This window comes from Etheostoma cragini, chromosome 3 (assembly GCF_013103735.1).
Source record: "Etheostoma cragini isolate CJK2018 chromosome 3, CSU_Ecrag_1.0, whole genome shotgun sequence".
Lineage (NCBI taxonomy): Eukaryota > Metazoa > Chordata > Actinopteri > Perciformes > Percidae > Etheostoma > Etheostoma cragini.
Genome location: NC_048409.1, coordinates 18,816,006 through 18,840,084, shown reverse-complemented (window position 1 = coordinate 18,840,084; position 24,079 = coordinate 18,816,006). Strand labels below are relative to the sequence as shown.

At 40.6% G+C, this 24,079-nt stretch overlaps 1 protein-coding gene across 1 annotated transcript in view; it reads left to right on the top strand.

Moving 5' to 3' along the window:
* Positions 1–10,316: 10,316 nt before the first annotated feature.
* The window catches only part of lekr1 (leucine, glutamate and lysine rich 1), a 68,583-nt gene continuing 54,820 nt past the window's right edge, over positions 10,317–24,079 (top strand). Inside the window, exons 1-2 of the mRNA XM_034862823.1 lie at positions 10,317–10,481; positions 13,289–13,392. Coding sequence (XP_034718714.1) covers positions 10,478–10,481; positions 13,289–13,392 — 108 coding nt within the window. The 5' untranslated portion in view covers positions 10,317–10,477. The remainder of the gene's footprint in view (positions 10,482–13,288; positions 13,393–24,079) is intronic.

The window sequence follows — 24,079 nt, the reverse complement described above, 5'->3', positions numbered from 1 at the left end:
AAAGGGTCGGACCAACTCCTTATCTCACAGCAAGGAAGTGAGGAAGGAACCATAGATAAATAGATAAATAGTTATTGATCCCATTATAATAGGAAATGATAGTGTTACATCAGCAGAATATCAGTCACACAGCACAGAATATAAATATAAATGATATACTAGGATACAACATAAATACATACAATGTATATGAAATAATAATTGGATAAAATACAACAACAAATATTTGAAATATACACAAGTTGGGAGTACAAAAATTCAAAACGTGCAACTGCTTGACTAGTAATGATAGATATGTAGATAAACCTATTGTGAAAGTTGCACTTAGTGCAGATGTGATGTCTCCGAGTCTTATCTAGCACCCAGTGATGAAGTGATAAAAAGTGTTATTGCCTGTGGTAGGAACGATATCTTGTAGCAGTCCGTGCAACATCGAAGCTGTCGGAGCCTCTTAGAGAAGGTGCTCCTCTGTTGGACCAGTGTGGTTTGGAGAGGGTGGTCGGGGTTATCCATGATAGAAAACAGTTTGTTCAGGGACCTCCTTTCCTTCATCAACCCTGACACAAAGTGTGGGCCACTTGCAATGTGAGTTGTGAGCTGTGTTTTGGTTTGTACAGTTTTGCATTAGTTCTGGGGACCTGGATTTAACTTATTCTAATAGCTGTGGGGTTGTCCAGACTTTAATGTTTTATTTTTCCTCTGGACACTAAGCATTACAACATGGATAAAAGCAGCTTGTGAGAGAAGAATCTGCTCATGATCGATGCTACGTGCAGGGACCAAACAAGAAACATTATTTCTTAATTAGGCTTCAAGACTATATTGCCTGCATGAACACTAAACAAAACCATAAAATAAAATAAAATGTATAGACCAAATGTAAGTGCTCCATGCATGTATAGTATGTACACCTACTATTTGTGCAGAGGCACATGAATGAGTGCTGCACATGTCAGAATATGGTGGAAAATATACCCAAAATAAAGTTATTCTATCTACTTTTCTGTGTTCAGAAAACAGAACTCACATTTCAACTGACAAGAAGCACATAACCAGAGACAGCGTATGACTTTACTGAAAAGGTAGAACCTTCTTTTCTAAAAAAAAAAAAAAAAAAGATTTTTAATCCGGTTGTTTCTCTGGATTATTTAGGAAATAGTTAGACATTCTTGGAAATTTCTTGCCGAGAGATAGATAAGAAGATTGATGCCACTCTAGTGCTGGACTGGGATAAAAAAACGGCCCTGGCATTTGCAGCACACTGGCCCTATTTTTGTCAATAACCTAGCTTGGAAATTAGTAATCCTGCCTTCCGAGTGAATCTTTCCACACACCTCGCTGCAACACAATCTTGAGTATGTGTGGCTGCATGCCTAAAATGACTTAAAATTAAACAAAGACAAGTTATTAGTAGGAGCCCATAGGGGTCCAAAGGGGGCAACCCTTGGCCAACCCTTGTGGCCAGACCGTCACTGTCCCACTCCCGTCTTTGTCCGTTTGATATGAAGCCACAACAAGGAACCTTGGATTAGCATAAATCCTAAATGCAGTGGAAAACAGCTAGCCCAACACTGTCCAAAGATAAGTCTCTAACAGAACTTCTAAAGCTCATTACAGTAAAAACAACTTAACGTTTTTTTGTATGAGCGTTCTCCCTGCTCCCAGTGTGTTAAACTAAAAATCTCCTGGATGTTTTAAACTAAGAATTTCCTGGCTTTTCATGTTTTCTGGACAGATCACAATAGTGCTATTGTTCTTCTTATTTAACTCTGTCTAAAAATGTCATACTGTATATATGTATGTACTGTTTGTATAAAAAGGAAAGAAGTGTGATGGAGAGTAATAATTAGGAGGTCAAAAAGAAGAAGATAGTGCATGAATAAATAAGAGTCAGTTTGAGAAGATAAATACAGTGTAAATGACAACCGACCAGGTGAGAGCTGAGGAGATTGTGGCAGGTATTAATGAATGACAAGTGAAAGAGGAAAAGCAAAGGAAGACGTGGGAAAGAGAACGTAAAAATGGTAGGACAATTTGTGCGTCTGTGTTGCACTCCTTCTCCCTTCAGCAGGGGTGGTCCCCTGGCTTGACAACCCCAGCCAGACAGCCGTGGGTGATAGAGATCAGATTGAGATGACAGACTGGAGTGCTGCCCAGAACACCACCCCCCCCTCACCACACACACACACACACACACACACACACACACACACACACACACACACACACACACACAGTACTGAGGAGGAAATTAAAAAGACATTCTGTAGAAAGAAAAGAAAAAAAATCAGCGCTCTTTGTTGTTTGTCTTTCACAGGAGGAGAAAAAGAAGTGAATGAAAACAGAAGGGAAGTTCTTTGTTCTGTCAAACACACACGTCAATTTCCCAGAATTGTGTAGTGAATCTGCAATATGAGTGATTATGTATTGTTTCACTGCGCACACAAATGTCATTTTCCCTATCCTCAGTCTATCTTTTACAGCTGGTTATCCTTTATCTCTACAAAAATGTTATATAAAGGGGGCTCTTTTTACTTCCACTTAACCAACTTATTTTCATTTATGAACATAACATCTGTTTCCACTGCTACACAGATGACACAGTTCTGCATCTCTCACTTGATGATCTGAGCCCTGTTGACAATCTTGTGATTGCATGTGCAGCAACTGAGCTACTATAAGAACATTATTTTTATGCTAAATTATTTGCCATTTGATGCAAGTGCTTCATTTTGAAATGTGTTGGCATTTTGCTTGCAGTGTTTTCTTTTAAAGGCGTTGTGAGGCATTTTACAATTTTTGTGTGCAGCTTTGGGAATTATGTGCAGAGTTTTGAAAAAAGGCAAATATAGTTTTGGAAACGTGTGTAAGCAGTTGTAAAAAACTGTAAAGCAAAGCAACTGTCATACCACATTTATTCAAACTGTGTGCAGCATGTGTGTCTACGGGTTCCCTTTGTTTGATGATTCATCACAATGGCGTAATATCTTGTCATTACTTCACTGATGGTATTAACGTTAGAACTTTGCGATACGTTAGGGGTTCAGGAACCGTGGATCTTGCTTACAGACCAAAAAACGTGCAGCTCAAATTGGAATTCATGAGCAGGGGATAAGCAAGTAGATGCTTGGTGTTTTTTCCACTTAACTCCACCTTTTTATTAAGGAGTTCTCAATGCTCTGTGTGTCCGTGTGTGTGTGTCTTGTTTGTGTGTGTGTGTGTGTGTGTGTGTGTGAGTGTGTGTGTGTGTGTGTGTGTGTGTGTGTGTGTGTGTGTGTCGTGTGAGAGCCTCTATCTCAGAGGTCATTGTCTCTGGGTCCAGACGGCTCCGACTCAGGTTCTCAGTGTGGCTTCACTAATCTGCTGTAATTATGTCTCACAGCCAGGTCACTCATAGTCACACACACACGTCCCTGTCTCCTTGATTCCTTCTCTTTTTTTCCTCTCTCTCCCTTTTTCCCAGGAGACCAGAGACGTGTTCACCTCAGGCTAGCAGTGCATGTGTGTGTATGTAAATATGTATGCAATGGGGCTACTGCCGACACACAGCTCAATGGACTCCTTTCACAGCTTCAGGGAGAAAAAAAGAGACAGAAATGCCTTCGTGACTTGTTTCACAGTGAAAGGGGTTTCCAATGAGAGAGTCATCCGCTGCACGCATCACACTCATCTCCCCCGTCCAGCCGCTGCGACGCATATCTTCCTTGTGTTTCATCAACCGTCACGCCTCAGGGTGTGTGATGAGGCAGATGATGTGTAGGCATCCTAAATCCAGATTTTCTGACCAGCTTCATGGGAGTTCAGTTTAAGGGGAAGCCCTTGCTATAAAAGAATGCATTCCTTTTACAAGGCTATTGGTTATAGTTGCAAAGATACGGGTATTTTTAAGTTGCAAAAAAACAGTAAACCAATGATCTAAAAAATGTAACAATAAAATATGTATACATATAAATCAACCCAAATTATGTGTACAAATATTTTATATTTGTAAACATTTTTTATATTTTCACATGTACTATGTATGTAGGTTGTTCTCAAAATTGCACTGCATTCTTTTCATTCCTCCTGGGTATATTTTTTAAGCTTCTACTACTATTTTATTTATTACTTTTTGTATATTCCGCATGGGTGATCTATCTATCTAATCCACCGATCAGTTGAACTTTTGAAGGATTTTTGCGGTTTATCACAGCTTGTGTTTTATTTTGGTAGGTTTGGCCATCTTTAATGTAGGTAAGAAAAATATACTCACCAAATGAATTACAGAGATCTGGAAATGTAGAAACATCACTGAAAAGGAGGTCAAATGGAGCAAGAAACATGAGCAGCCAGAAAATCACATGGGTTTTACAGTAAACAAATCCCCTGAACAGATTTGGAAAACAAAAAAGATGCATTTTAACCCAAACTATAAACATCCATCACAGTTTACAGTCAAGTAAATTGCTTTGGTCAATCTAGCTAAATTGCTGGCTTGTTTGTAACCTGTCTAATCATCTAATTGCTTAGAGTAAGTTTCTTTAACTGTTGTACTTGTAGTAATGTTGCCATATTCCCATATCTCAGCAATCACTTTTGTTAGTGCAATGTTATTATTAATTATAGGAAAAATGGCCAGACCTATGAAAGTGAGACCCACGTAGTGACCACATACTATAAACACCACATCCCATAAAGTCAGATTTATAATGCCAGATGAATATGTTGTATTGGGTATGTAGCTTTTCTTTCTTTCACTTTTTCCACTGTGTAGCATTCATTATACCCTTCCACATTATCCTAGAGCTTTTGCTGTTAAACTCTGAGATTCAAATGTACCCAGGGCAAGATAGACATGGAACATATTCAGATTCAAAAGCCCATTGCCGTCATAAATGCAAAAGCTGGAGAAGAAAGAACAATGCTAAAAAAGTTTAGAAACAACATTAACAAAAATGCTAACTTATTATTCGGATATACGTCTGCTAGTTGCCAATTTTGGTGCACAACAGAATCTTGACACCTGCAGTCTGGGTCTGACTAGTCTCGCATTGGCGGACCTATCTCCACAGTGCTTAGTTAGAGCTAGAATATGGTCTGGCTGAACTGTGTATTTATTCTGGGATAGGTGTAAGAAATGCTTTGGCTTGTTTGTATTTCTTTAAACCAGTCACAACCTTCCTGGATGTAGGAACGATGTAATTGCAAAAGTTGGCTTTATCCCAGCACTGTACATCTGGTGAGACTATGGCTGCAGATCCCCGCAGAAAGGAATGTCTGAACAGCCCAAATGGTTAACATTGACACCAAAAGAAGCGCTTTGGGGCGCTTCGGGGCACTTTGTGGCGCTTCTTAACCCAGGGTGAGGCTGAAACATGTAGGTCTGAATCTCTTTGATGTTTCTACCCATCTTGACGCACACTGCTCTAGCGGTGTTGGGTGGGGTCAGGTCCAGAATTTCTTAATGACGGAGAAAGAGTGGATGTGCTCCAACCCCCTTTATAGAATTTTATTTTTACTTTTATTGTGGAAAACCACGTCAAACTAAATATTAATCATAGTATTTTGTGTTCTTAGAAACATGGCTGGAGGAGAACTTTTGTGTTTTCACATCAGATTCTGCATTACAATATAGTCTGCTCACTGTCACTTATTATATAAATATATACATAATAACATATATAGAAAGGAATCAAAGTCTTTCAAAAACATGTCACATTTTAGACTTTTTTGTTTTATGGAAGTCTTGTTGAATACATTTTCAGTTGTTTTAAAGACAGCAGTGAGAACCAAATTCAAAGGAAAATCAATAGTATCTATGTGCCATAAACAAGGAAATGAAAAGTTATTGTCATTTTATATCACAGAATGGGAGCATGCAAATGCGGACAACATAAAATTAACCCTTGTTTAGGTAAACAATCTAAAAATAATAACCTAAATTTGTTCTAACAATCAATGTCCCTGACTGCCCCTTCTAAAATAACACACATATTTACAATCTCAAGCATTAAAATTACAATTAATTCTATTATAATTTATGCTGTGGTTGGCACTCCTTTACATTGCAGTGATGTTTGTTGCATTGAACTCCACTTGACCCTGTGAAATCATTTAGCATTTATTTATTCAGAAGGCAGGTTGGCCTTACAGTACAAACATGTTCCTTTTCAAAAGAACTTTGTGAAGCATTTGGCCCGTATGTCATTGTGTGTGAACCCCACTAAGCTCATTAAACTGTTAATATCACTGTTTTCCTCTTCACAAAAAGGCTAAAACGCAGAGCCCTACACACATACACACACACACACACACACACACACACACACACACACACACACACACACACACACACACACAAACACACAAACACACACACACACACACACACACACACACAAACACACACACAAAGAAACCCACATATGCACACACAAAGCCTTGTAAAGCTCTTCTGACTAAATGCGAGCTTGGCTGATACACACACTCACACACAGACGTGCACACATGGCTGCAGCACAGCACTCTTATTTAAACTGATGTGAGTGCTGTCACGACATCCGACTAGTCCTATTTGTTCCACAGAAGCCTTGGCGTGAGAGAGCAGGGTCACCCCACTGGCTCTCATGCAAATCCATTCAGCACAAACACACACACACACACACACACACACACACACACACACGCACACACTTACAGTGATAGTCTTGCAGATAAGCAAAAAGACAGAGACAGACAGGCAGGCAAGCAGGGAGTCATGTGGACATTTAAGCAGAGAGAGACAAACCAACTGGAGGACAAAAAAAGGCAGAGATAGACCTGCAAATCTTAGCAAAACATATTTAAATTGACAGTTATCTAGATTGACACGTTCATATCTAAAATAAACAATGGTTGAGTTGGTCTTCTGCATTTATAGTTCTTTTTCAGATACCTCACTTACCAGTGGCCCCAAATGGTAACAGGAGGTAAATGTTTGAATTTAAAAACGTAGAAAACACACAATCTTTTAGTAAACAGTCATGGCAAGCCCTTTGAGCATTTATTCTATATCCTTGATAAACCATCACCTACTGATGCTGCTGCTTGCGTAGATAGAGGATCAGCCAACTAGTAGGTCTATTTTTGATGGGCCATTCAACCAAGTCTGAAGCCAAATTTGATCATGTGCTTACCGGCCACAATCGGATGTTGGGTGAAAATACTGGTGTAATAGCAATTGCTTTGTATATGATGCTGCATTGAATATATGCTACATGCCTTTGGACTGTGGTTATTTGAGGACATGACCTGTTATAGATAGGGTAAAAGGAGAGTGAGACAGGAAGAGATTGAACACAGAGAGAGGTTTTGCTTTCCCCCTCCCCCCACCACATGTGTTGTTGTGATTGGTCGTAGTGTAACCATTTGCATGCGGTGAGATTTTAAAATGCATGCTTGGTACTGCCCCTCGAGATGGGCGACTTTCATTACTTTATGCCAGACCCTTAATCTTTTGGATTTGGGTCTGGATTTCCAGGTGGGTATTTTAGGGATATAATTAGGATTTTAATTTGTTCTTGTTTTTTTTTTATTTCCACATGTAGCTCTAAGGACTTCTGCCCTTACGCAGGGTTACTTGGGTTATTTACACAACACAAAGACGCACGGTCTGTCAAGTGTGGAAATGATCAAATCAGTGGTCTGCAAAGTTTTCTTATTTTTATTAACAAATGAAACAACAAAAACAGAGGCCCAGTGAGGGGCCTACATACAGTAGGCTCCACACGTTGGTGCAACTTAACAGGTTTACAGTGGAACATTGCATGCACAAGAGGAAATTGAATGTCAGCCAAAGGAATAACAAGGAAAGCAGTTCACATCCAACAAGCACAGTGAAAGCAATGGCTGATCAGTTATTTTGGTTAACTGGGTGATGTCACAAAAGTTATTTCATAATACAGAAAACCGAAAGACCTTTTTAATGTCACAGTGTATGTGTTCTGAATGCGTGCCTGTCTTGCCAGTTTTATAATTTTCATCTTTCACAGCCAATCACAGTTTTGTGTGTGGAATGCTGGTCCTGCAGTATTTTTTGGGGATTTTAGTGAGTTAAACCCGCGTGGTTGGCCATTGGATTTGTCCCTCATAGCCTAGCCCAAATATGTCAAGCGTGACAATATTAGTCACTTCATGCCAAAAAAAGAATAGTGGGTCATATTCACCCCTCCTCCCCCTCGTAAACCCATGCATGCACACCACACACACACACGCACACACGCACGGAGGCACGCACGCACACACGCACACACACACACACACACACACACACACACACAATTCCGCCTGTCGCCCCTCCTCCCTCCTTCCCCTCTCTCTCTCTTTCTCTCTCTCTCTTACACACAGGCACGCAAGCACACACTCAGCATGCTTCATTATATACTTGCCCATACTGCATAGCGTGCCGGAAACAGACTCAAGCTCCCAGTCCCTGCAGGCTCAGTGCCCCTAAAACGCTGGATGCACCTTCCCAAATTAGGTTAATTTGGTTTTAGCACAGAGACTGCCCAAAATTTAGTCTAATGGTTCCACAAACACTTGTGACAGAAAAATAATTTGATTTTGTTTTGTAAATTCCATCTCTTGTCAATTATTAACATGGCTGGGTTTAATTACAGTAACAGACGAGCCGAATAGAAAAAAACGTGAGCTCTATTACATTACGTTTTATTATTCAAGACAATAAAAATGTTATTCTAACACTGATGTAGCCAAATACTGTAGTATATGCAATCTGACTTTTCTGAAAGTATAAGCTTGACTTTTTATAAAAAGTTTACTTTACATGATGTGATCTTCAAAGAGAGCTCTAATGAACATTTTATTCAACTGTGGTCCAGTTATACTGCTTTGTATATGATGCTGCATTAAATATGTGCTACGTGCCTTTGGACTGGGGTTATTTGAGGATATGACCTGTTATAGATAGGGTAAAAGGAGAGTGAGAAAGGAAGAGGAGGAACACAGAGAGAGGTCATGCCTCCCCCCTCCCTGCTTTGGCACAGTAGGGTGCAAGGTGCAAAGGTTTGTCTCTGCTTGAGTACATTTTTTCCCTTTTTGTCAAGTTAACCATTTTTTTTTTCTGTGGAGGCAGACAAAAAAGCATTGAAGGTAGGCTAGACTTGAGTGGGCAAGTGCCATTTGCATCAGAGTGACTGAGTCTGCAGGATTCATTGACGGAAATAGCATGAACACGCATCTCGAATGAAATCATAGGAAATATTTCTCTCTTCCTCTCTATTAGGGTGGGTGGCATTAGCCCACATTAAGACACTGCTTTGGTCATCCACAGAGAAATAAGGGCAATTATATCACATTAAAGGGCATACATCTTTGTCTAAAGACATTTTTTAAATGCATTTTGACATGAAAAGATTGGTCCTGCAAAAGCCCTGCGGAAATGTCTGGCTGTTACTTAAAATTATTTCTGAACTAAATTCACACAACCCAAACAGAGCATGGAGTGTGACTTAGGCATGCAAGCAGGCAGAGCTCAGCTAATGCGACTTAAGGCGTTGTCTGTCTGCATTTTGTACACAATTACTTATTCATCCATTTATGTGCACTTTAAAGGTAGACTTATTGTCACACAATGAATTTGAGCCAGCTTTGTTGTGTGCGCTTCTCACTTTTCGAAAAATAATTAGTGAACCGTTTAGCTGGAGTTACATGGTGAATGCATAAAGATAAGCTACCTGAGAGGATCAACTTATGGCGTACAAACAAGATATACTACTTGTGTAGGTATGTTCTATTTAACTTTAACATGTATTTTAAAAGATCTCTACATACCTTCACATTACAAAATATGTTAATATTATGTTTATATATTTATTTATTTTATAAATATTATTATTATACAATTTTAATAAACTAAGACCGGGATAGACCTCCCTCTCTCTGCATTGTCTGCACTGCTAAACAATTAGCTCCCTAGAAAGCAAGCAAGCTAGCTTTCATCCCCTGAGACTGACGGTGGTTAAGGTGGTTGTGGTAAGGGTTAACTTGCACAGAGGTCAAAATGACAAGCTTCAACACCAATTGTTGAAAGACAGAAAGGCTATTGTGGTCTAAAGATATCCAGGGTTAAGATAGCCTCGTAAGGGAATGTGGCATTTACCCTCAGACTTGAAGTAATTTCCTCCTTAAATATGATGTTTTTCATTTGCTAAAAAACTGAATGATTTTCAAATGTTTTACATCTGGCTGTTGTTTGTGTATGATATTGTCAATGCTCATACATTTACAATGCTTTTATTGTGAAAGGAAAACACCCTTCCTGTGCTTGATGGTCACTGGACGTTTTCATGGACGTTCTCATAGACAGTTTATGAAGGAAGTGGCTACGTGACAAGGCAACATCGTAGCCATAGCAACCACCAGGGCATGGCTAACGCCAGGAGAAAGTCAGTCAAACGTTTTAGTATTTTCGTCTTCGTTCTGTAAAAGACTGTTGACTATGGGTAGGTAAAGGTTGGTTCTGTTTGCAAGTCCTTACATGTCAGGCTTTACTCTTGCACGACTGCAATGACATGTAGGATAGAGACCGATACTGGCACTGATTTGTTGTCAGTTTAACGTTAGCTAAATGAGCTACACCAGTTTTTGAGATTGCGTCAGTTCACAAATGCTGTTCGATTCGTTTTACAAATTTTTTCATAAGATGTTTGACCGTCGTTTGATCTAACGTTACAGCAATGTGGAGTTTATATTAGATAATGTGTACTATGTCTGCATCTAAACAAAACTGCGTTTTAGACACAATGCACATTGCAAGTAAACTACTTTAACGTTGATCAAGAAACTTAACTACAAAGTGTCGTTCTAAATTATATATCTTAAATTGTATTTGTAGTATTGAACTATAATAGATTAAATGATATATAAGTAATGTCACGTTATGTATACAGTATATACAAACTTGAAACTGCATTCGTCGGGTATCACGCAATTTACCCAAAGTCTGCATGAGCTTTGATTGTCAGTAAACCAATGACCCACCCTACGTAAGGAAGGAGGTCTTGGGCAGCAGTAACTTAATTTTGGTGACTTGGGATGCAAACCGGGCTAATTCAAGTCCAGCACGGACCAAGTGGAGAGTGTGGACTGGTAGCTGGAGAAATGCCAGTTCACCTCTTGAGCACTGCCGAGGTGCACCTGAGCAAAGCACCAAACCCCTAACTGCTAGGGGTGTGCATGAAAATTACCTGACCAAATTCTTCTTCTTCTAGTTGTTAGATACCACTATGACAACTTTATGCTGCTCAGCTCCTTAAATACACAATTGTCTTGTGGATCAATGAAATGATTTTAACTCCATTTTTTCCTTCAGGATGGGGTGTTTTTGGGACATTCATTGGGACTTCATGTATTGTCCTCACTTCCCTAGTAGCCAAAAACTTTTTGCCCCTCATTGCTTGTCTTTGTACCTGTTGGCCCTCATGAGTTTATCTGTTGGTGTATGTTTTCTCTCACAACTTAGGCATGCGTCCATGCAGAATAGATGAGTTTATGAACAACTTGCCCCCCCCACATTAGACTAATTAATCAGGGCTAAAACAGACAAAATAGCATGGGGGAACAGTTGTCATGCAAAACCAGCCCTTTATATCTGCGTCCATTTAAAAAGATACGCCTGCATAATGTTGTCCCAGTGCGTAACTAATTTATGTGTGAGCTAGCAATTGAGCATCTCTGCCATGTTGTAAATGCAAAGCCTCGAGACAGTAGGGGTGCATTCAGGCTATTGCTATTAGCTTGCATGAGCATGAAGCCTGCTCTTTGACTGGATAGGGTTGTCTGGACTGTTGTGTGAGTGTTAGAGAGACAAACGGTAGGATTATACCTGCTTGTTCACATGCTAGTTCACTAATGTTTTGTTGTGTACCAATTTAAACATGCCTGTCTTTGCATTAGATTGTATGCAGTTGGATGTGTGTCTGCATGTGTGATTTGTGCTTGTGGCCAATTACTTGGTGTGTTTGTGCTGTACATTTCCCTGCATGTCCTCTCACTCTATTTGACTCTGATGATCTGCAAGGGCATTTAATGTCTGTCATGCAGCCTTACCATGAAAGAAGTTACCTCTGGCCCATAAATTAGCCAGAAGGTATTTAATCTGAGGTTTAAGTGTTGAGTTGGCGTGATGCTTTCCCCTAATGTTGAACTGATAGATACATGCCCTGAAAGCAGGCACACACAGAGTCACACACAGAGGCTGGCTTAGGCTTGCACTGTTCTCATCGCACAACCTCCTGCTCCCATGGTCACATTGTTCCTCAGTGGCCACTATACACAACATGATAACGCTGGACTTTTCTTTGGTTTGCATCTTAAAAACAGAGAGCACAGTGTACACAAACAATTTCTTTGTTCAACCTTCAAGTGTGGGAAATTTCCCACATGGAGGTTAGAGCGATCATTGTTAAACATTGTGTTGCCCTGCAGTGGAGGACGGGCTAATGTATGGCTGTAAAGTCCAAATACCCTTAGCTGTGAAAGGCCATAATCTACAGTCTTTAAACGTAATGCCATCAGCTTGACTCATTAATCTATTAAATAGAGTGGACGCCAAATGGGTTTAATATGGTAGACATCACGCTAAGAAAATTTAAAAGTTCCTCCCACTTGGGCAATATTGGGAAGAACACAATCAATGTTTTAGGATGATTGTAGAAATACTTGAAATCAGGGTTTCACTTTTAAAGTGATTAGTAATAGGCATGATTTTGATTTTACACACATACAAAACAGAGAAAACACAGAGATTCACCTTACCAGTGCTCAATTCAAGAACCGTTAGCCAGAACAGAATCAAATGTATAACAAAGCCAGAACGAGGCAATGTGTTTCTCGCTTTAAGGCTTGATATTTCTACATAAGTTTGCAGTAGAGCCCAAACAACTCAACAATAAATTGACAACTTGATGAGTAAAATTAAGCAACAAAACTTTTGATCATCGATTAATCATTCATAAAGCAAAAAAGGCCAAACATTCACTGGTTTAGAAAACATTTTGTGCTGTTGGTCAATGCAAGGAATTTAAACACGTCTCCTGGGTTTTTGGAAATTGGGATTTAAAAAAACTATTTTATTAATTATGTAGACAAAATTATTACGTCATTCATTATAAAACTAAATTGACAGTATAATCAGTATTACGTTTTTTTTTTAGTTGCAGCTCTATGGTTCACATCACCAAATGGAAATGCATAACACACACTGTATACTTTCCAGTGTAGATCACTTTGTTGGTCTTCTTGTTTCTAGGAGATGAGGAGAGATCTATGGACGCGGAGCAGGAGGGGGAGAAGGACAAGAAGATGGTTCCTTACTGTCCTCCACTCAACCCACTGCCTGAAGAGATAAAAAAGGTAGGCAATGATTCAAAAATGTTGTTCCTGAACACTGGCAGGTACCTTGCTGATTGAAATTATAGTCTGAACACCAGTACTTTCAGGGGAACAAATATGAAATCCTTTTCAGCGAACACATGCTTTCAGGTTGGGACCATTACTGTACATGGTACCTTTCAAAGCATCATGATAATGAAAGATATTTCATATAAATGAAAGATATTTTATATTTTTTTATCAAATGTATGTGTGTGTTTTTTTTTGTAACCCAGGAACATGAATGTTTATTATATCTCGATGAGTGTTTCAGCACTGCTCTCTCGCTCTCTTTCTATATGCTGCAGTAATCCATATGATTTAAATAAGAAATGTCTCCTCTTCTAATCTTCCATCTGTTTTAAGATAAAGCACTTAGGAAGTAACATGGCAATCATGGCGTGTTGCTTTAAATCATTGTAAATGTCAGGTGGCAGTTACATTTTCCAATATGATATGCCATATGGTATGAATATAAATTAGCAGGGCATATCTCTTGCTTTAAACAGGAAGCACAGATCTACTACTACCATTTATAGCAGTGTATTCTCTGTTTGTCAAAGGAAAGGTTAGAAATGATTATCTCCAAAGACCATGTTTTCCAGAACTCCATTACTTATTTTCAAGCTGACACAAAATAATTTGTTCACATTGCACTAAGCAGTGCATACAAAGCAAAGTAATTAGATTAAGAAAATGTTTTGACCAATAGTTGTAACCTGTAATTTTACCTTCCATTCTAACTGCCAAAAACAAGTTTTCTTCCTTGGTAGAGTTAGTTAAATTTATTTTCTTTCCAACATGGTGTCATTTCCACCTACAATACGAATTTAGAACTGCAGAATTATTCCAAACAGAGCAGCTGGCTGGTTATGAGAGGGGCCTCTGCGACTGCTTTACTCTCTACATTAGAGAGGGTGGGAAAACAAGACGAGTCCTTTTCTACCCTGAAAATGACAATTTGCCCTGCTCTTTCTTGAGTTGGTTAGGGGTGGGACATATGGCCGTGAAATAAAATCATGACATTAAAAAGTATTTGCGATAATATGATGTCTGATTAAAAACTGTGACTGCCTGTACCGTTTACCTCCACTCATCCCAACTTGTAAACATTTTAATTTTTTCCCTTAGATTGCGTTGCGTGATACATTGTACTTGATCAGTCATTGTCACCTGAGATAAATACAACACATCCTGACGCAACTCATCTTGTCAATTTAGATACTAGATGGCGCGTATGTTGAATTTGCTGGGGGATGTAGGACTCTTTTTCTCTGGTTAAGATTAATAAAATCCAAAATAACAAAGTCACTAAATTTTATATACAATACTTCCACAGTGGAGACAGCAGCAAAGTTACATTTTTTAGAAAAGTGTGTTGCTGCTGCCTAGTCAAGACGTAAATAAGTCAACATGTTGCAAAATGATAATATCGCACATTTATTACATTAGAATTATTTAACAAACAACAAACTCCAAACCCAAACTGTTGGCTTCTTGTTTACAACTTGTCTGATCGTCACACTTCATGTTTCTTGTGTCATCAAACATTGCCATAGCAATGCATCTTCCCACCTCTCCGTATTTTTGTGACTACAATGTTATCATAACCAATTTAAACGATGGCTACAAAAATCAGACCACAACTGCAGTAAACTGGAATATCCTTTATTATGTTTTAGCTACTGTGCATTATCAGTTACATTTGTCTTTTGGGACCAATTGGACATAGCTCGACAGAGAGCAGCGAGTGCCTAGTGGTAAGATAACTGAATGGATCTATGAGGCTGCTCACTATCTCTCTGGGCTCTGCACTCTCTTCCTGTCTCTCTCGGCTTCCCTGACTGTTGCTCTCAAGTATTTTCTGGAATTGGTCATTGAGCTCAGTAGATGGCTGTGGAGAATACACCCCCTGGTATTATGTGAGGGTGGCCTTTCCATGCACATGTACAAACAACCACGATCACATCTATGCATGCACAGTGCATAAATACACGCACGCATACTCACACAGAACATTCTCCCATCCAGTCCTTTGTCCATCCATCTTTTTACCTGCTGCACCATGGCCAACAGACTCAAATGGGAATCTATCTTATTTATTGATTTTTGTGGTGGGCATCCGTCTCTCCTCAGTGTGTGTATGTGTGTGTGCATCTGTTTCAGAGCTTCTGTTTATGATTTGTCACAAGGGGCATGTGATAACCAGACACAGAGCAAAGGAAGGCGAGAAAGAAAGACAATTACAAAAACTGAGAGAGGAGGGCAGTCTGACATTTTGATCATAGCCCATCTGGTTCAAGCTCAGGAGCTACGTCCTTCTCCTTCTCTTCTTGCCTGTGTCATCCACTTAGATTCCAATAGGTCCATCAAATAGAGGATGTTCTGGGCTTAGCCCCCCGCTGAGTACACTTCAGCACCATTTATTGGAGGAGGCTTATGTGGCTGGGGGTGAGTGGAGAACAAAAAACAACAGAGGCAGTGTGCGTTGCGAGCACAAAGCTGAGGGCAGCACCATGTGCACTAGCCAGCGTGGGAGGCAAAGGGGAGGTGGTGTACTAACAGGCCCATTTAAGTGCTGTTAATCCTGGTGTGCTGGGAGAGGGCTGGCACCAAGGTTTAATGGTGGGCTGCTGAGAAGGAGAGCGCTGCGGTTACACACAAACACCATGCTTGGCTCCCACCCACACACTCGGGCACAGAAACTCACATACTTGCGCTGAACTTTCAGCAGGGAGGAGATGTTCGGCACAAACACTGGGAACACTAACTGAGGTGTAACATTACAAATGTCCGCTATTCTGGCTCGGGTGCCTGGGCTGGATCAGTAAACTGCCAATAGCGTCCTTGGGTTTGCTGTATCATTATAGCCCTACTTAATAATAATTTGGTCAAAATGTGTCTCTCTCTGCCACCATAACAATTTTTTGCCATGGAACTGAAAATAATATACAGTATGCAGTATTACATTTTTTGTAAATATGCTGAGAATGCATGGTGCTTTTCAGTTTCACCCTGTGTCATGTGAATACAGTCACACTTCCCCTCAGTCCTGTTATTTGTCTTTCTCAAGGGCACATTAGCACTTATTACTCAGGGCCCAGAGAGTGTTTCTCCCTCCATTTATGGTCTTTGAATTGAAAATCAACTCAAACCTGCTTCTTAAAGCAGGTGGTCCAACTAAAAACAGCACTGCATTAAAAACAATGCAGTGGGCTGCGCTGCCGGATGACTTTGTGTTGCTGGATAATCCTGCATTTTTTTGTGAGAGCCCTCTGCGCCAGGACCCCCTGTGCCAATGCATTGACACAGTACTATTGTTGGTCTGAACGCAGCATAAAGGGCCGTTTAGACTAAAGGCAGCAACGAAACCACTGCACTCTAAAACCCACTGTCTCCAATGGCTTGCGCCGGGCCACAATGGGGCTTCGATCTGTAGATGTGCGCTGAATCCAGCTACAAGCGCAGCTCAACCCGTGTTCGGTCTGAATGCCTATAAGCCTTGTCTATTGCCACTTCGCAAACTTAAAACAATGCTTTTTCCCTTCCTTACTTGGAAGAAATTTTTTCCCCGAGTTGTCAAAGTGACACATCAATCTTTCGGAGCAGTGTTCTAGTCCAAACGGGGCTCAAGGATTAGTTGTTTTCAGTGCAGCACTGAGCAGAGTACACCACAGCCTTTTTACACAGCAGCTGAGCACCTCTTGTTCTTCACCAGGCGCTGATACTACCTATTTACTTCTCAAGTGTCACAGTATGAGAGGAGCTCAAACACACAGTGTAACAGGACAAGATGTTCACTTCCAAGAGAGAGGGACGTACAGGAGAAAGAGACAGGGAGAAGAAGCAAGAAAAGCAAGCAGAGTAAGACCGAAACAAGAGGGACAATACTCCCAGTCAACTTCTCAAATGTTGTGATCTGTGGAAAGCTCCTAAACACAATGTAACAGGACAAATTGTTCACTTCAGAGATAATTAGAGAGCGAGTGGAGAGCAAGGGAGGCGGAGAGAACACGGAGCGCTTCCCAGTGTGTGTGCATGAGAGATAAGGGATGTTTTGTTTTGTTTTCATCAGAAAGAATCAAAAAGGAAGAGAATAAGACCAGAGAAACCAAAAGGCTGACACTTTCTGTCTCTCTTTCTCTCTCTCACACACACACACACACACGGAGACACACACACACTTTATGCCATGGCATGCATTTGCTACCTTTCCAATTTCATTAATTACTGAGGAGTTACAGAGTTTTGATAGCAAGTGCATTCACATTATATGGAGTTTCAGCCTGAGGCTGCCATCCCCACTTCAGTGTCTCACTCTCTCTTTTTCTTTCTGTATGCAATACAGTTCTGTATATGTAGCTCTGCATGGACAGCTGACAGAGCAGAGACGCTGGATGTGTCACCATAGGACCTGTATTACTGACTCCATGGCTGACTGCTGTCTACAAAAATGCAGGCACACATTTAGTCAGAGTAGCTTTGTGTGTGTGTGTGTGTGTGTGTGTCAACGCCTGACACTTAATCACTGTAGTTGAACACTGATGCAGCAGAAAATAGACTGGAAGCGTGTAAACAGCTTTTGGTCGTGGTTACGTGCGAGTGGAACACTAGTTCTTGCTGTCTTTTGCATACAGACATCTGTGTAGGCGCATGAGACACAGCTGAGATGCCTCCTGTGTTTAAACAAGCTATTGAAATGTTTAGGTTAAGCTTTGGGTGATACGGGTACTTTGTGTAACAACAGGATATGGATTTGTTAAAATGTTTTTATAAAAAAAGCATTTCATTTGATTGTACTTAAACATTAAATGTGGATAAGACAGCGGTATCATATTTGGTGTGCACACTTGATGTTAAATGGAGAAGTATCTGTAGAAGAGCCTTACTTGTACATCAGTTAAATGTTTACATTTTCCTGCATTGAAGGCAGGCACACATTCCCATCTGACTTGTATAAAAAGATGTAACAGTCACAGTCACAGTTCTACATGTAGGATAACTGGTGTACAGATACAGACCTGCTGATCAGGGAGAATCCGAATCCCTGATTTCCCCACACTGCCCTCTGTATGTTGATAGGACAGGTACAAAAGGGACTAGGTCTTAGTTATCTTTGTTACAATTTGGAAGTTTGAGTTTTGTCCACTATAGAAACCCTCTGCACCTCTTTATCCAACCGCTTTACCTGAGTGACTGCATATCTTTCTTTTTAGCTCACAAACTAAAATCAAACTTCTAATCAGCTCCTGAAGTTTATTTCTTTAAACTTAGGTTAGGTTCTAAAACCTTTTCTGTTGATCATGAGATGTTACATCAGTCAGACCTTTTTACTTGCTGAGCCTCTTTGTGTTATCATTCAAGGACTGAAGAACAAAACAACAACAACAAACAAACGTAATACAATCTACCTAATTCAAGCTGACTATGCGTGCATGTGTGTGTGTGTGTGTGTGTGTGTGTGTGTGTGTGGACATTTGCTTACTCTCTGATGTAATGTTGTATTATCCTGTAAAGTGCTTTTAGCTGCATGAGTATTACAACGGTGCTACACAAATATACTTTAACTTAAACCAAAGTCATTCTCTACTCTATTAGAAGTGTTTAATCTCAGTTTTTTCCGTGATTTTCACTTCAGTGGATCAATAAAGGCTTCTCTTTGGTAAGGGCAGCAGGAATAGCAAGTGGAGTTGTCTCCATATGGTGTGCAGTTTTCTGCGTGTAGTAAAGTGTGTTCTTTTAGACACCTTACAGTAGACTCAGTTGTTGAAGATACGACACTGAAACATTCTCATCACCAGACAAGCTTGTCTTGTTTGCAGAAGAGAAACATCTGACACTTAGATGATGACTGCTTCTTCCAATTTTATAACCATCTTCAACTTCTCTCTCGGATTATCCTTTTTAATTTAAACGTGTAAATCAATGTCCTGGCTAGCCTCTGTTGTGTGTTTCCCTGTCTCTGACTGTGACTGTCCAACCGAGGGCTCTTAACTGCTCTTGCTCGCCTCCCTTTCTCCATCCATTCATTTTTAATGCGAGCATGGCAAAGTCTTTAAGAGAAAGAGACAAGCCACAAATCCCAATTAACTACATCAGGCTACACATCTCTCCTTTTCTTTCTCTGTCTGTCTCACTGTCTTTCTCTCTCGTTCCCTCAGTTCTCCTTTCCTTGAATAATGGATAGTTTCAAACCAGACACACTCCTCCCTTTTTCGTCTTGATCCTTCTCAATAGGACATCAGAAGCGACGGATAATCGAAGCACATGTGTTGTCAGTTTTATCTTGTTTAATCATGCTCCCTTCCTCCTTCTATCTCTTCTTTGTCTTCCCCACTTTTCCTGCCCTTTTCACTCTGTTTTCTTAAATCCGGGGGAAGAGAGAGAGAAAGAGAATAAGGACGAGAGGGGGAGGTTTCATCAGGTGAATGCTGATCTGCAGTAATGAGTGAGAGACAGCGGGGGGATTATTGTGCAATATTGTCACGGGTCTTGTCTGGAGCCTGGAAATACAAAGTGACAATATTGCATGATAATCCAAGGGTCATGACAAGTTCACCGTTACTTTATGAAGTAATTGCCAATTGCCAGCCACTGTGGCAGTTAAGCACGTTTTTCTATACATGCAAGGTATTTGTCATGGTGTTGTTGGTGCATGTCACACATTCTCTAAGAATAAGAAGGATAAAGAGAATATAAACAATACAAGTTTAAACCTATACACACATTGTGTATTATTAAAGATAAAAATAAATAATAAAATAAGTTCTAGAGTAGTAAAAAGGAACGCTACAGCAGAGTAAGTACAGTGGCAGTCGGAGCCAGAGGTGGAGCGTGGAGAGAGTGAGGGTGTTTTCCAGTCCTTGTTGATAAGTCTAGTGGCAGAGGGAGGAAAAAAACTGTTTATGTGGCGTGTGGTTGTGTTCCTGATGGACCTCAGCCTCCTGCCAGTGGGGAGTGGTTCAAAGAGTTTGTGGGAGGGGTCAGCCACAATCTTTTCAACATGCTTCAGAGTCCTGGTGGCGTACAGGTCCTGGAGCGGCGGCAGATTGCAGCCAATCTCCTTCTCAGCAGACCGAATGACACGCTGCAGTCGGCCCTTGTCCTTGGCAGTGGCAGCAGCGTACCAGATGGTGATGGAGGATGTGAGGATGGACTCAGTGATGGCTGTGTTGAAGTGCACCACCATTGTCTGTGGCAGGTTGAATTTCTTCAGCTGCCACAGGAAGTACATCCTCTGTTGTCCTCTCTTGCTTAGGGAGCTGAACATCAGCTCCCTAAGCACTTGAGGTCGCGGGAGAGGACAGTTCCCAGGAAGGGGAAAGACTCCACAGTGTTAAATGTGGAGCGACAGAGGGTGACTGGGGCAAGTTTTTTCGGTTGCACCAGGTCACCAGGTGGTCCCACCTGTAGGCGGACTGTCTCCAGTGGAGTTGCGTCCGATGAGGAAGGCGTTGTCCGCAAACTTTGATACAAGATTAAAGATACACATTAAAGATACATATTAATCAAGTGTTCAGAAAGTCAATCCCAATCTAACACAAAAATCAATGTTTGTTGCATACCTGGCATCCATATTTTTGTGTGGTGTGCAACTGCCCTTGTCATACAGATGTCATATTCTATGAAGATTTCTCATAGCAGAAAAAAATGATCTATAGCATTAAATGATAAGGGGAAGTGTTTTTTTATTGACTCAATCTTTTGCACATATTCTGAATAGTAATACAGATAGACATTCCCGGTCCAAAGAGGAAGAATTTTCTCATTGGTAGTTTCCTCAATGGACCATTACCATGATATTCACAAAAATGTTTTATGTTTTCAGCAAATAGCACTTTTGAAGACTGGAGGATCTGTTGCAGTACCACTCTTACTATCATTTCTTACTATCATGGTTACAGCTTTCACACCTTATGCATATTCCAAACGGAATACGGCTAGTCTCTGCATGGTTGGTTGGTGCTGTTAAAAGACATTAAAGGAAACTTCAATAACTGAGGTAGAATTTGAGGGAAAATGGCTACAACAAAAAGATCAAACACATCACTTACAGATTGATCATACCTTACCGTGCAAGAGGACAGGATTTTCTTGTGAACATTAAATTAACATTTTGCCTTGCTCAAAAGGTGACCTTATGTGATGTAAAGCTTAGTTATTTGTACAATCAAACTGAATTAGATGTTCTCTGTTTTACTCATTCATAAGTGAGTTTAACACTGCAGGCGACGGCACTTGTTTTCTCTTGCTTAAGAGGGTTAAATGAGGTTGCATTTTGCTTCGCTCTACTGACTTTCATCTAGTTTGCAAATTATAAATGTTAAGGTGGTTTGGGTTTATTGACAGACTGGACAGCAGCAAAAAATAGAACACACCTAGCTAGACAGGCAGGCAGGCAGACATGCACACACATTTCAGCAAGTGTTACCTCCTCTGACCTCTCCTGGCTTAGTGTGCCGTGCCATGTCGTGCCTAGCCGTGTGTTGTGATGCGTGATCTAGTGGAGCTAACGGAAGCACATGTGTTGTCTGCTAACTCTGATTAATGTAACAGACTAACAGACTACACTCCCCCTTCTCTCTCTGGCTTATTTGTTTCGCTGGCTGCCCTGCTGTCCTGGCCTCCCCTGTTACATGTATGTCTGCAATCAGTCTCTGTTTAAAACCTGGGCCTTGAAAAAGACGAGAGAGTCATTATACAAAGCATATAGTGCATTGGTGTCTATTAAGTAAACAATGTAGGTTTAAATTGTACAAAACTAGCTGGGTGGGGGTTAGTGCAACACTTGTGGAACATGGTTTGCAGTATTTTGGTGCACAGCCTGTGCCCCTAGTGTTTGTTTGATGTTTACGACTCCTGTGTTGTCTCCCGAGACATGTATTCAAGAGGCCGGCAGCTTGCGAATCGAGGAGAGATGCCTACGATTTGAGACAAAAATGAAATTGCGCTGAAACCACGCAGGAACTCATAGTGCACTTTTTAAACAAGTGATTTAACAAATTGGGCTGCACCATTTAAACATAATGCCTTAGCTTGTAGCTTAAGACTTTAGTAATGTGTTAATTGTTTGCCAGAAAGCATCAATAGTCGTTGAATTAAAAACATAGAACAATTTAAACAGAAAGTTATTGTAGCATCAGAAGCTCTTAACAAACAGGCCTAAAATGAACAGTTTAAAGGGTCTGTTAAACCCAGCTGACCATTCATTGTGAATGCAGGTATGACTGTTTTATTTGTGTAAACATAAAATATGTGTTTTAGAGCTAGTAGTATTCATGCAGTTTAGAATGAGTGGGACATATCAGATTATACCCTAACCAATGTTATTAGTAATTTAGTGTAAAGTTACCGGAATAAGTGTTTTATCTTGTTTTATTTTAGTGAAATGTAATTGAAAATAGTTCCAGTTTTGGTTCCATTTAGTCTAAGTGTCAGGTCAGATATGTCAACCATATTCCATATTACCATTTTTATACGCTTCCATCTAAACAGGTCATACATTGTCAAGCTTATGTTAGTTTTGTCAGTTTGTCAGTTGGCTATGCAACTGTGATATGACTTTTTGTCTGCAGGATAATTAAATTCCAACCGGTGTGTTACTTAGTCAGATGCAACTTAAAGGCTGCACACAATCCTATACTACACAGCATACTCTTGACTAGAGCACTGCTTCTCCATTTTCTTGCACACACACAGATGCATCAACTATATGTGCATATAACTAATATTGCTTTATTTTTTGTGTTGTTCTTGGTGATAAATTAGGCCTCACTTTTCAGTGCCTCTGATATTGACTGTAAAAAGCTACCTGGCTGCAGTCGCCAGGCAGTTCTGGAGACGAGCATATACATTAGCTAACTTTAAGAAATTACATTAAGACAAGTAGGCTGATTGGTTGGCTCCCACATGACCAACCCCCCCCTCCCCAAACACACGGAACTAAATGGACACAGACATTCTTCTGCCTGCTGCTCCTCAGGCTAGTTGTTTGTTGTTGTGTGGGCTGTGCCGTGCCGTGCCGTGCTGTGCTGTGCCTTGCCCTGTGTTTGGATGTGATTTGATGCGTGGCCAAGTGCCAGTCGAGGCAGCCATAGGTGATTCTTTCCCTGCCACTGCCCTTTCCATGCTTCCACGCAAAGGAGCAAGTGAGGTAGGCGGCCAGGCAGACAGGCAGGATAGTATAACGGGATGGGAAGAAGGGAGGGCAGCCAGTCAGCCGACAAACATGCAACCCTGGATTATACAAGGGGTGTAAACCCTTACTTTATTGTAGTCCCAAATGTATATTACTACCTCCATGGCTCCATCTCCCCTGTGACACATGGTTCAAACCCATTCTTCCTGCACCTTGTCTGCTCTGCTGACTTCCTCTTGATTTTCTGTTTTTTTGACTAACTGATCATTTCAACCTCTGCTGCCTGCATGCACACACACATACCTCATCACTCACACACACATATTTCATGTGTGTGCGATTGACTGGGGATTCCTATGTGCTACTCTTCCATAGATTACAGCAACCCAGAGACTGGCCATGTCACACACTTTGATTCATCCACTCTACAGTACAGGATGCCCCTGATCTGTCTGCCCCCTCCCTTCACTCCTCTCTCTCTACTCGCACGCCAGACCCCCCCCCCCCCTTGCACTTCCCTTTATCCCTTGT